Below are 13,399 nucleotides of genomic sequence, written 5' to 3' on the forward strand. Positions count from 1 at the left end.
ATTAGCCATTCCAATGTAGCAACATCCTTGGCAAAAGGCAAAGTCAGAACACAGATTGTAGCAGGCAGAGACCCCCCAGCTTTTAGCTGTAACTGAGAGAGGGACAAAAAATAGCATCCATCTCAGCAAGACCCCAACAGCAACTGCTGAAAGTTAAACTAAACATCCTGGTTCTGTGAGAATTTGACCACACTCATTCAGGCTGCTTCCACCGTTTCAACTTTACAAATATCCAAGGCCTCACAAGCTGTTTACTCTCATCATACTGTTAGGCTGTTCTGCTTTAAAACCTCTCTTCAAAAAAAAAGGACAAGATAACCTCTTAAAGTCCACAGCATCATCAAAATGTAGATACTCGATGAAACCACCAAGATGGTCAATTTTCCTTAAGGGATGCTGTTCAGGACAAAAGTATTTCAGGCTATGTTTCATTATTAAAGGGAAAGTAACTGTTAATTGCAAACATACTTTTTCTGTAACAAGTGGCAAACATGGGTGACAAATTTACTGCCATGTGAGTTAAGTTGCACACATTTTAAACCACAAAAAACACACACGTTTATTCATGAATTAGATAACTTGATGCCAACATTATGGGTTGAAAAATAGATACCGGGAAAAACAAATTCTGTTGATCAAAAGTACAGACCACAAGAGTGAGATGAGTTATTTCTCACAGTGTTTTTGATTCTTAGTAGAGATGATGCAATGTTGTATGCATTGTGATGATCAGTCTTTCACTTAATAGCTAATCGGGTAGCGCCCGGTCTTTCCTTTTATTAGAATTCTTTCTTTCAGAGTCTTCAAATTTTGTCTTTTTCAGTCTGTGAAAGAGAGACAAAAATGGGTGAGAAGTGCTCTTGTTCACAGGCTTTTGTTGGTTTCTTGAATGCACTGCACTCACAAGTCTCTATCAAACTGCAGCTGGACCAATCCAAAGGCTGACGTGAGGTAGTTTTTCCTGACTCAAAGATTCCTGGTACCACTCTGACTCACAAAGTATCCTTCTCACTGCTCCAAAATGTAACATAATTTTTATAGTTAAAGTGTACACTGCATTTGATCTTCAAGTTACAAAAATGTTCCTTGTGCCTTTAGCATTCATGTCCATTTTCCAACTTATAATTCAAAAAGGCAAAGTAAGCAGTCCCTTGCACTGTTTGCAATGTCTTTCCAAAGAATACTCATAATGCTCGCAATTCATTTACCATGAGCAGTGTATTCCTCATCCCTATCAACTTGTTTTATAAACTTTTCTTCTAAATCAGTTTTAATTGACTTTTGATAGTTTTTTTTCAGAGGTTTTATCTTTATAAAAATGTAACATTGTATTTTTTAGCCAAAGAAAGTAGTTTGATGAGCATTGCAGGAAATTTGACACCTACCATTTAATAATAACATTCAGTATTTTGTAAGATTCTTGTTCCATGTATTTTATCATGTGATCCTGATAAATGAGAATTCATATAATTATAAGCGTTTTCTGCAAATGCATTCCTCATGATATAATGTTAATAATGTTTTATATTCATAAACCCTTATTCAATCTTATTTTGAATATTGCATTGAACTCGTGCTTTTACAATGGATCCATTTAATGTTTTGAATGTAGTAAATCTGGTTGGTATTTTGGTTTATCCTAAGAGTTATTAAGATACACAGCATTCAATACAAGTCACAATACTATCTAAGTATATTTTTCAAAAGTCGTGTTTATTAGTATAAAGAAAGCTAATCAGCTCTTTTATTGAATTATTGATTCTAATAATCATCATCATTTCTGCACCTATAAGGAGAGACTAACATGTGGACTGTGCCTATACCTCTAGAATCCAGAAGAGTGCAAGTTGTTCTAATTGAAACACATAAAATACTTAAAGATTTGATTGGAGAGATCCAAGAGGGGGCTCAAGAACAAGCACAACAGTTCCAGAATGAGGGGTCAACCATTTACAACTGAGTTGAGGAGAAATTTCTACACTCATTGGTTGTCCAAATCAGCCAATTCTATGCTCTAGCAGCAAGTTAAAACTTAGATCCATTAACATTCCCAAGAAAATTATCACTCAGAAGAAGGCATGTGAAATTACCATGTATAACAATGTCAATAAAATCCTTTTTTCACAAAACAAATCAAGACTGCAGAAGCAATTTCACAATCTGTGTAATATCCTTTCCAGACATTAAAAGTAATTGCATAGACAGCCTTTCCTTATTATTACTCAGATAATGTGCAGCACAAAAAAAACTCAGTTTTGCTTGTTCAAATAATTTACTGCAGATGAGGTTTCTAATCACTAAATTGTGCCATCAGTTGACTTCAGTTCTAATGTATTGCTACATTTTGTTAATTTGTTTATTCATTATCTTAATGAGATTTTTGTGAATCCCACAAAATTGAGATTCAGGTAACCAGCAAGCACATTTCATTTCCTTCTGGCAACTCCATCAATTTAGAAATGTTTAAGTTTTCTGAATTTAAATTTGAATTATTAACAATGTTATATTTTTGAAGACAGAAATGTTTGCTTTTTAAGTGATCTGTATCTCTTAGAAATATTTCTGATTTTCATTAATGTGCAATGTAAAAGATTTTCACCAACACTCTGCAACCCTTTATTACAGTTAGAAAGAAACAGGGATATTCAGTGTTCATGTGGTCTCAGCATTGATCTAAGTGCTCAGTTTTATGTTCCCAATGAGCAGCTTTGCCCAGCAGCAGTGCCTCTCAAAGATTTGCTGGCTCTGAATATGATTTTTCAACCACTTTAAATGAGATTGGAAAATTATGCACAATGTGCAGTTGAATTTTGGATATACATTTGTAGCAGCCAATGCTACCCACCAGGAACACAAAGTGGAAAAATTAACCTTGTAGTGTTTCTGGAATAAGGAATCAATGGTTGGCAAAGGAAGGAAGCTCATGACAGAATAATAACACATTGGTTCTGCTTAAAAGGTTGAACTCAATTTCCACATGTTCTCATACTTACTGCTTTTTTGCCAATTACAATCGGTTTGCCTTACGGCGTTGCCTTTATGTTGCACTATGTGACTGAAAAATAGAGACATGGCATGTACCACCCTGTGTCTATGCTGCACTTGATCAGGCTAATGGAAAATGTATTGGATTAACTATGTATGGTTCAGTCTCCAATATTCACATCCTTTTTTTTTAAATTCATAAGACATAAACATTGGTGCTAAAGCCAATATTTGTCATCCACTCTGAATTGTCCTTAAGAAATATGCCTAATCTAGTTTCAATCTATCTTTCTCTCCTCCACTCTTCAGAAGTGCTTATCATGCTTTTTGACCCTTCGGCTTAAGGCTAAGCTTTCATTGGTGAATGGTAATAGTGTCAATTGACTGTATGAATAGCATAGCAGGGTTTCTCCTGTCCTCATGTGCTAACTACAATAGTTCCAGCAGAAGTCACTAGAGGACCATATGGAAACCATAAGATTTGGGAACAGGAGTAAACAATTCAGCCCCTTGAGACTGCTCTGCCATTGGGTAAGGTCATGGCTGATCCAATATTCCTCATGTTCATTTTCCTGCATTTTTGACTTAAGCCTTGATTCCCCTATTGATCAAGAATCTGTCTATCTTTGTTTTAAATATTCACAAGGACTCTGCCCCACAGCTCTCTGTTGCATGGAGTTCCAAAGACTCACAACTCTCTGAGAGAAGAAATTCCTCATCTCAATCTTAAATTGGCACCCATTTATTCTGAGACTATGTCCCCTGATCTTAGATTACCCCATGAGGGGGAACATCCTCTTAACATTTACCCTGTCAAGCCTCATAAGCATCCTTTATGTTGCAATGAAATTACCTCTCATTCTTCTAAACTCCAGTGAATAGAGTCCCAACCTGCTTAGTTTTCACTGGTAAGACAATCCCTCCATACAGAGGATCACCCTAGTGAGCCCTCTATGAACTGCCTCCAATGAAATTATATATTTCTTTAAATAAGGATACCAAAACAACTCACTGACTCCAGATGTGGTCTCACCAGCAACTTGTACAGTTGTGTAAGACTTCCCTATTCTTATACCCCAACTCCCTTGAAATATGGGCCAACATTCCATTAGCCTTCCTGTTTACCTGCTGCACCTATGCTCTAGCTTTCTGTGTTCCGTGCACAAGTAGTCCCAAGTCCCTTGCAACTTTCTGCAGTTTTTCTCCATTTAAATAATAACTCTGTGCTTTCGTTCTCCCTTCCAAAATGAACAAATTTACATCATCCCACATTATACTCCACTTGCAACTTTTTTGCCCACTTACATAACTAATCAATATTTCTCAACAAACTGTTTGTATCATGCTCACAACTTGCCTTTCCAACCATGATATTCAGCAACGAGCACTCCGTATGGTTTTTTGACTCCCTGGTTAGAGATATAATTTGGAGCTACTGATTGAGAACAGCTGGCCAGCAGCCTGAAATAATGCAGACTGCCATGCCATACAATGCATTTACCAATCGATCTATCTAGACATAGTGGATTTGTTATTAATTCTAAACATAAAATCTGAAACATTTGGCACACCACTTATGAAGGTGGCTAGCTTCATGTGTATTGCACATAAATTGATAAGTAAAATAGAAAAATAAAACTTTTTCTTCACTTGAACTGTTAAAATTGCTTATAAATTATTTTGTACATTAATAGGTTTGCAACAACAATAAAAACTGCCACTGTGACCATGATTGGGCTCCTCCATATTGTGATAAACCTGGTTTAGGAGGGAGTATAGACAGTGGACCCATGAGGCTTGAAGGTGAGGAATGGCTGTATATTCCCATAACAGCAATGCATTACATTCACACACATACAAGCTGATGTTAAAAACTTCTGCACAAGTCCATCAGCATTTCTCTTGACTATAACAAAACATATTTTTTTAAACTAGCTGATGAATAATATACAATATGTAATATTAGAAATAAAAATCTGCTTCTTATATTTGTACGAAGTATCGTAATGTTAAAAATCACACAACACCAGGTTATAGTCCAAAAGGTTTAATTGGAAGCACTAGCTTTCGGAGCACTGCTCCTTCATCAGATAGTTGTCAGGTGATCAGGTCATGAAGGAGCAGCGCTGCGAAAGCTAATGGTTCCAAATAAATCTGTTGGCCTATAACCTGGTCTTGTGTGATTTTTAACTTTGTACACCCCAGTCCAACACCAGTATCACCAAATCATATCATAATGTTAATATGTAAGCTCCCTTCTTGTACAGGGCACTAGCACGCTGAAATGCAGAATAAAATGAACATTTATAGCTTGAACCAATTTTAGCACGAGCTTTCTATAATAAAAAAAACTGTGTTACTAAATTACAAACACATTACTTGAACTATGCACTGAATATGATCTCTTGGAATTTGATTGGTGTTTGGGGATAATTTACTGATCAGCCACTGTAACTTTAGCAGAAACCACATTTATGGGGATGCTCCAGTTATAGCAGTCGATTGAAAGAATCCTTGAGGAAATTCATGGAACCAAAACTTTAGAAATTGATGGAATAAATAGACAATGAAGCAATTAACTAGATTCATTAGTTGATTACACCTTTATGCGACTGGATAGAAATTATTTTGAAGGCATTGTTGCTGGCAAAACTGAATCTATATTTATTAATTTTTTTACAGAAAGTAACAGCCTGTTTGTGGGCATACTAGTTACAATCTTGAGTCTTATTGCTGCGGGGGTGATAATGTGTTTCAAACGGAAGACATTGCTTCAGCTGCTCTTCTCACATAAAATAACAACAGTTGAAAAGTTAAGGTAAAGTCTTTCAAAAAATATTTTCACGAGTTTTTTGAACGGATCTGTTCAATGATGTTTTCTTTTACTCTTAAGATTCTGGTTAATGGTAATGCAGGACAAGTCAGATTGCAGAATGAAACTTGGCTTGATAGATTATAAGTTTAATTTTTGTAGTTGGTTACCATGATAGTCAAAAAGCATGAGGTTGCTAATGGGTCTTTAAAAAATGGAATGCAAATTTATTGCACGGAAGTAAAAGAACAAAGATATGTTTAAATAAATATAAAACAGTTTAAGAAGATTTTAACATGAACAACACAACAGAGCTTCATTTCTTAAAAATGTTATATTTAACTGAGTTTCCAGTTTCGATGGATCTAAACCTTTTTTCAGTTTGGACAGCTTAAAAACTGTTACACAAACTTTTACAACTCGGACATTTTACAAACTAACCTGGCCATCTGTAATGGTGAATCTGTTCTTCTGCATTGAAAATCTGATTCTTCTGAATGGAAACCTAATTCTGAATTCAAACATCCCTGTCTGTTATCTCCATGCGTCATCAAAGTATATTTTGTAAATACTTCATCAATTAACTTCATAGACATAATGTTAGATGCCAAATTGATGTATTGAATCCAGTTTCAAATGACCTTTTGACCTATTTTTTAAAAATTCCTTCATAGAATGGAATCACATATCTTTTTTACCTTTACTTCCCAACTGATTATAACATAATCTTTATCAAAATCTGTATTATTATTAACAATGTATGAATAACAAATTGTTAATTTGCAGGCATAGCAAGTGATTAGGAATGCAAACAGAATATCAGTGTTTATTGCAAGGGGAATAGAATATGAAAGTAGGCAATGCAGCTGTAAAAAGCTTTGATGAGGTAATATCTGAAATGCTGTGTACAACTTAGGACTTTTGTAAAAGAATTTTGTTGCCCTAGAAGCAATACAAAGAAAATTCATTTGACTCATTCCTGGAACGTTCAACTTATCAATTTAAATTGATTTGTGATTAAAAATATTTGTGGTGCACAAATTTTCCTATCAATGAGCAAAGCAGTTGAAGGTTATTACTGTATTGCATTGGAAAAACTGCTGAGCAATGCTAACTGGTAAATAATAGTTGATGAACTTCAGCTCTTCTATTACAATAAAGTGCTGCAAAATATTTCAGAGATAAACTTCTAAATAGTTAAAACTTTCATTGGTATATTAATTCTATAAGTGTCTTCTCCCTATGTAGTCTGACATTCCATTTTATTGGCAGGACCCAAGTTCTAGATGTTACTGACATTAAAACTCTAAAAAATGGAGAACTTTCCCTTTGTCTATAGTGTGGAGTGTTTCATGCATATTCTCTGAGTATTGAAATGCTCCGAGGTCTTGGATCAAATTTGGGCTGAATTTGAAGCCAGGTACCCGATGTGAAGTGACAGAGCACAACCAGTTGTATAACTTTCTTTCATATTCTTCATTTCCAACTCAAGCAAACTATTTCAAGGTTTTTCTCCCCTTTTTCTCCACTTAGAACATAAGAACCAGTAGCAGGAGTAGGCCATTTTGTACTTGCGAGTTCTCTCCGCCATTAATAAGTTCATGGTTGATTTTTTCATAGCCTCAGCTTCACTTACTTGCCCTCTCACCCTAACCCTTAATTTCTTTATTGTTCATAAAGTTATCTATCTTAGGATTAAAAACATTCAGTGAGGAAGCCTCAAATACTTCACTGGGTGGGGAATTCCACAAATTCACAACTGAAGGAGTTCGTCCTCAATTTGGTCTTAAATCTGCTCCCCCTAATTTTTAGGCTATGTCCTCTTGTTCGAGTTTCACCCGCCAGTGAAAACATCTTCTCTACTTCTATTCTATCTATTCCCTTCATAATTTTATGTTTCTATAAGGTACCCTCCTCACTCTTCTAAATTCCAATGAATATAATCCTAGACTACTGAGTCTCTCCTCCATAAGCCAACCCCCTCAATTCTACAACCAATCTAGTGGACTTCCTCTGCACCCCCTCTAGTGCCAGTACATCCGTTCTCAAGTAAGGAGACCGAAACTGCACGCAGTACTTACTCCAGCTGTGGCCTCACCAGTACCTTGTACAGCTGTAACATGACCTCCATGCTTTTAAATCCAATCCCTTTAGCAATGGAGGACAAAATTTCATTTGCTTTCTTAATTGCCTTTTGCACCTGCAGATCAACCTTCTGTGATTCGTATACATGGACACCCACGTCCCTCTGCTCTTTGCATGCTGCAATATTTTACTGTTATTCCGACCAAAATGGATGATTTCACATTTATTAACATTGTCCTCCATCTGCCAGACCTTTGACCACTCACTTAAACTATCTGTGTTCCTCTGCAAATGTTCATAGTCCTCTGTACACTTCGCTCTATCACTCACTTGCCCCAGTCCTTAAAAATACAATTGCATATAATCAAGAGGGAAATAAAAGGTGGCCTGTTTCCAAGTTTGTAATTCTGCTGATAGTAAGTCAACTTCTCAGTAGTTTTTAAGGTAACAGACTGCACAGTATAGTAAAGAGACAATTAGAAAGTGATCAATTTGTAAAATAAATCTGCCCTTATCTCAGCCACCTGGCTGTGGAGACATTAAATTGGATATTGTTTTCCCAGGGCAAAATATGATTTATGTAGATTATCAGACCTACCCATGGTCAAAGAAACTAATTGTCCAACTAAATATAGGAGAAGAATAACTGCTTGGAACAGGTATCTTAGGATATTGATGTGCTTTTCAAATTTTACCATATTTATTGGAGTGAAAATTAGAAACAGTTTGTGGAGTGAAAAACTTGGAATAAATTGTGACAGATAAAGGTTTAGCCATTTGTGCTAGAAATGTCTGTATTATATCTGGATTTCAAATACTGTAATCATAATTGACTGGATAAAGATTGTGCAGATTAACTGTACCGAGATTTTTGCTGTTCCTATTTGCAGGACTGTAGGTCCAACTAGATCTTCAACCCCAAGCCAATCCAGTAGTACCTACACAACTCCCATTAAAAGACAAGTCAACATTTACAAGGTATGTCATTAGAAAAATCTATTGAGCGAACATTCTGATCAGGTCCAATAGCTGATGCAAGGATGTGATATGCTACCACCCCTTTCTGGATGGACATGATGTAGGTAGCAGGGAATCACTTAGTCGCTTGGTTATCTTCCCGATTATGGTGTGCAACCCAATCCTGTGTTGTCTGGTAAGTGGTTACACACCCAGCAGGAAGTCTAAATTTGTGTAAGACGAACACCAATAATAGCTCAATGACATCTCCTAAAGTGGAGGTGCATTCCAGCTGCAGTTGGTGCTAGAAATGGCTGGTGTAGAATTTCTGATGAGGAGGAAAACAGACCAGTGGAAGTAGAGGCTAGAGAAGGGACTTATAGGTTCCCAAGTACAGTAGTGTCTTGCAGGTGAGATGTTAATATAAGGCTCCAAACGAATGGTTGCGTAAATGTAACAGATATAAACAAATTATGTGTTCCATCTTGTTTGCCACAAAATGAACTTCCAAATAAATATTCATAAAACATATTTGCAAACTGTATTTGAAAAAAAGTAGCAGAGGTATCTCCAGTGTTCAGGCATATATTTGATTATCTAGTCGTTATCACATTGCTGTTTTTTGGAAATGTGCTGTGTGCATATCGGCTGCCATGTTTCCTACGTAAAAACAGTGACTCCCCTTCAAAAAGTACTCCACAGTGACTAAAGCAATTTAGGATGTACACTGGTAAATGCATGTCTTTCTTTTATCTTCTATTAACAATTTGTTTAGTAGCTAATTAATGTTCTTAACTGCAAAGTTTAATGTGATACCTGGTTAATAAGTCCTGAGGAGCAGTGTTGTATGATTGCTAACTAACATAACCTGAGCAAACATTTTATTACAGTTAATTTTTGTTGGGTATTCATTTCAGCAGACAGACAATCTGCAGTCAACTAGCTCATTTACATCCCCTACTATGCGAGATCAAGGTGTGCGAGAACCACCTTGCTATCAGCCGGTTCACATTAGTAATCCTCTGCCGAATTCAGTCGCAAGAGCAAATTTGCACTTTTCCCTGACACCTCAGCGGGTGCTGCCCCCACTGAACCACAGCACGGAGTCTAATTCAGGAGTACCAAGCAGACCATTGCCAGCTAAACCCTCCTTCAGAAATCCACAGGTATGCATATATGCTCTGTGTGCTACAGATGTCTAAATGAGACCACATGATGAAGTATTCAAGAGAAGTCTAATATTTGCAAAGAGCTGTCTCTCTGATGTTTCTGCTTCTTTTACTAATGACTTTAAGCTTTCTCACAGTAAATTGTGGTGATTCAGACTATTAATGTTTATGCAAAACAGTCTTAAGTATGGAAAGGTATATAATTCAACTTATTGTTTCGTTGCTCACTATACCATTGTTCAACTAAGGTTATTTCAATTTATTTTGTGGAAGGGAATCAACTGTCTTGATTAAATATTTAATTACTGCAAAACAAATGATGCATTCCATATTGTTTGCCATCAAGGTAACTTCCAAATAAATATTCATAAAACGTATTACCTAGGCCTCGTTTCCAGTCACATAGACTTAACAGCCCAAGTAGAAATGACAGTTGTAACTCACGGCATCCAGATTTTTTGCTAAACCTCAGCCAAAGTTGTAGTGATGGAGCAGGAGCAACTTCAAGAAAATTCTTACCCCACCCCACCAAAGATCTCAGCTCCTTTGTTTTAGAAAGGTTATGTAAACATTCAATGGCTGGTGTGACATTTTGCTTTAAAATGACAACTCAAAATCTTACATGATGTTTTAGTCGCAAACTTTGAACTGAGCTTGTGTTTGAGAGAAGTTGAAATAAATGGCTTGAAGAAAGCAGAAAAGTCATCTTGTTTTTGAGAATGATTTGAGTGACAAACAGAAGGAAGATAGCGCCGTAGAAAAGGTTGCTGAAACTTCTTGTTCAATGACCAACTTCGAATAAGAAACTTGGAATTCAAATTCTAAATATATGCAAATGAGGTGTTTTACTTTAAAGGTGATCTATTGTAAGTTTGACTGTTGTTGACATTTGTGGCTTGTTTTGCCATTTGAGGGAATTTCAGTAGGATGTTATTTCTGAAAAACCCAAGCACAAATTGTTGGAATATGCAAGGCTGAGATAGGCAGATTTTTGATCAGTAAGGGTTTCAGAGAAAAGAGAGGAAAATGAATTTGAGGATTATTAGATCAGCTGTGATCTCATTGAATGGCGGGTGCAGACTCAATGGGCTGAATAGGCTACTACTGCTCCTCTGTCTGATGATGAACTGTTTCTAAAACTGTTCTCGACCTCTCAATCTGATGCATGTGTGTGACACGTGAAAATAAAATTGTCAGCATTCAGATGTGAAAAGACACCACTAGTGGAACATAAAAGCCTGAGAAACAGTAGTTCTGATTTTTCTTAATAAATTCATGGGATGTAGGCATTGCTCATTCCTAACTGACCTCGTGAAGGTGGTGGTGAGCTGCTTTCTCAAATAAATCTGAATTATTTGCAGTGGATCATCACATTGCTGTGTAGCTAGAACCACATATAGGCCAGACTAGGTCAGGTCAGTAATTCTGTTTCCTTAAGGGAAAACAGTAAATCAGATTTTTTTAACAGAAATCTGTTAATGTTATGGGTAATATTATCGAGTTCCTTGTTGCCATCTGCCCACTGCAGTGCTACCAATTTTACAAAGATCGGCTAATTTTATGATTAATATTATTGAGAGTTTCTTATTGCCATCTGCCCACTGCAGTGCCAATGACAGTGGGGATTTCTCCAGTGGCAGATTGCATTTATTGCTTCAAGGAAGTGAGTAGCTGATTTGCATGATGAAATCCTCTATGAAGGGCCATTTTACTGGGTTCCTGACATTTGCTGCCAGCATCATGCTTCCCTGTGGTTCCAAGCACCAAGATGGCAGACGAAGAATTTGTGTTCCTTAACCCCTCCCCAACCATTTCCCCACCCCTGAAGGGTTCTTTTCTCATCCCTTGGCCCTCTGATCCTTAATTTTTTAATTATCTGGTGGGCCCTAGAAGTTTCTTTCCTGCTTCAACAGTGTTGGGGATGGAAAAAAATTATGCAGGGGATGGTGACTCGCTGCGGGTCACCAGAGGGCTTAGGAACGGGCCTTTCCACCTCGGAGAAAGAGAATTCTTCTGAAATGACTTGATCATAATGTAGTCCACAGATTGGAAAGGATGCATGGGTTCACCACTAGGGACAGGGACAGCTGCCTTAACAAGGTCATGATTGTGCATGATGAGATAAGACACAGCCTTGGTGTAATCAAGGAGAGATTCCTGTGTCAGGAGGAATGGTAGATCAGCAGGGAGGTTGGTTGGTCTAGTCGCAATAGGCATGGGCTTACCCATCAAGACCGCAAAAGGGGTAAAGCCTGTAGTCCAGTTAACCTGATTCTGGATTGTGTACTGAGCCGGAGCAACGCATCAGGCAAGGGCAAGCCTGTGCCCTGCGCAATTTTAGTAAAGACAGTCTTGAGAGTGCCATTCATCCTTTCCACCATGCGATTGGTATGGTATGGGATGTGATGTTTCCAGGTTATCCCTAGAGCCTTATTAATCGCAGTGACAATATCTGCAGTGAAATGAGTGTCCCTATCACATTCAATGGAGCCTGGCATCTCTTAACAAGCATTTAACCACTATTCGAGTATCATCTTTCTTGGTGGCAAAAGCCTCAACTCATTTTGAAAACATGTCAAGAATCACTAGCAGGTAGTGGAAACCCTGCCTTGTTGGCATATGTGCAAAATCTATCTGCAGTTGAGCAAATGAGCCTGCAGGGGCTGGGAGGTGGTCGTATTTAGCCACTGGTTTAGAATTATTTCTCTGCAGGCAAATGAGGCACCGTGATAGCAAAGAGCAACCAGGGGCATACCAAGAACATGCAACAGCATGCCACATACCCCGCTTCCCAACGTGCCCAACCCCATGGGCAACTAGGGCAAGGACACGCAGGTGAGATTTAGGGCAAATGATGAAGCCATCAGGATGTGTAAGAAGATGCAGTGAGCAGGATTCGGTGGTGCCCAAATGAGTCCACCGATCCTTCTCAGATTGGGGGGCTGAGTTGCTGAGTCATGCAAATGCCTTCAATTAGGTCAGGAATGACGGGAAATTGTTAGGGGTATACAAAACCTGCACAGTAGGATTTGTAGGGGCCATACGGGGTACCCGTCAGCAAAAGCATTACCACAGGTATCAGGATCCCAAGCAGCCGTACGGCCAGTACATTTGATGACCGTTATAGCGGATGGGAGAAGGATGGCTTCCAAAAGATTGTTAATGTTGGAAGGATTTCCCCAAAGAAGTGATGAAGCCTCGATGCTTCCAGAGGGTGCCGAAATCGTGAACCACCCCAAAAGCATGGCAGGAGTCTGTATAAATATTGACAGATTTGTCAGTGGCAAGGATGCAAGCCCAGTGAAAGCGATCAATTTAGCTGCCTGAAGTATCATTAGGAAGCACAGCAGACTCAAGGACTTCAGAGGGCATACATATGGCGTAGCCAGCT

General features: G+C 37.9%; 1 protein-coding gene across 5 annotated transcripts in view; it reads left to right on the forward strand.

The window, feature by feature from the left end:
* Positions 1-13,399, forward strand: part of LOC122561142 (disintegrin and metalloproteinase domain-containing protein 12) — a 344,810-nt gene that overhangs the window by 314,061 nt on the left and 17,350 nt on the right. For 4 of the 5 annotated variants that reach the window (XM_043712619.1, XM_043712618.1, XM_043712615.1 and 1 more), the window contains 4 exons: positions 4,680-4,788; positions 5,668-5,803; positions 8,773-8,860; positions 9,757-10,005. In XM_043712619.1, coding sequence (XP_043568554.1) covers positions 4,680-4,788; positions 5,668-5,803; positions 8,773-8,860; positions 9,757-10,005 — 582 coding nt within the window. The remainder of the gene's footprint in view (positions 1-4,679; positions 4,789-5,667; positions 5,804-8,772; positions 8,861-9,756; positions 10,006-13,399) is intronic. The other variant, XM_043712616.1, reaches the window with a different exon arrangement.

This window comes from Chiloscyllium plagiosum, chromosome 22, assembly GCF_004010195.1.
Source record: "Chiloscyllium plagiosum isolate BGI_BamShark_2017 chromosome 22, ASM401019v2, whole genome shotgun sequence".
Taxonomy (NCBI): domain Eukaryota; kingdom Metazoa; phylum Chordata; class Chondrichthyes; order Orectolobiformes; family Hemiscylliidae; genus Chiloscyllium; species Chiloscyllium plagiosum.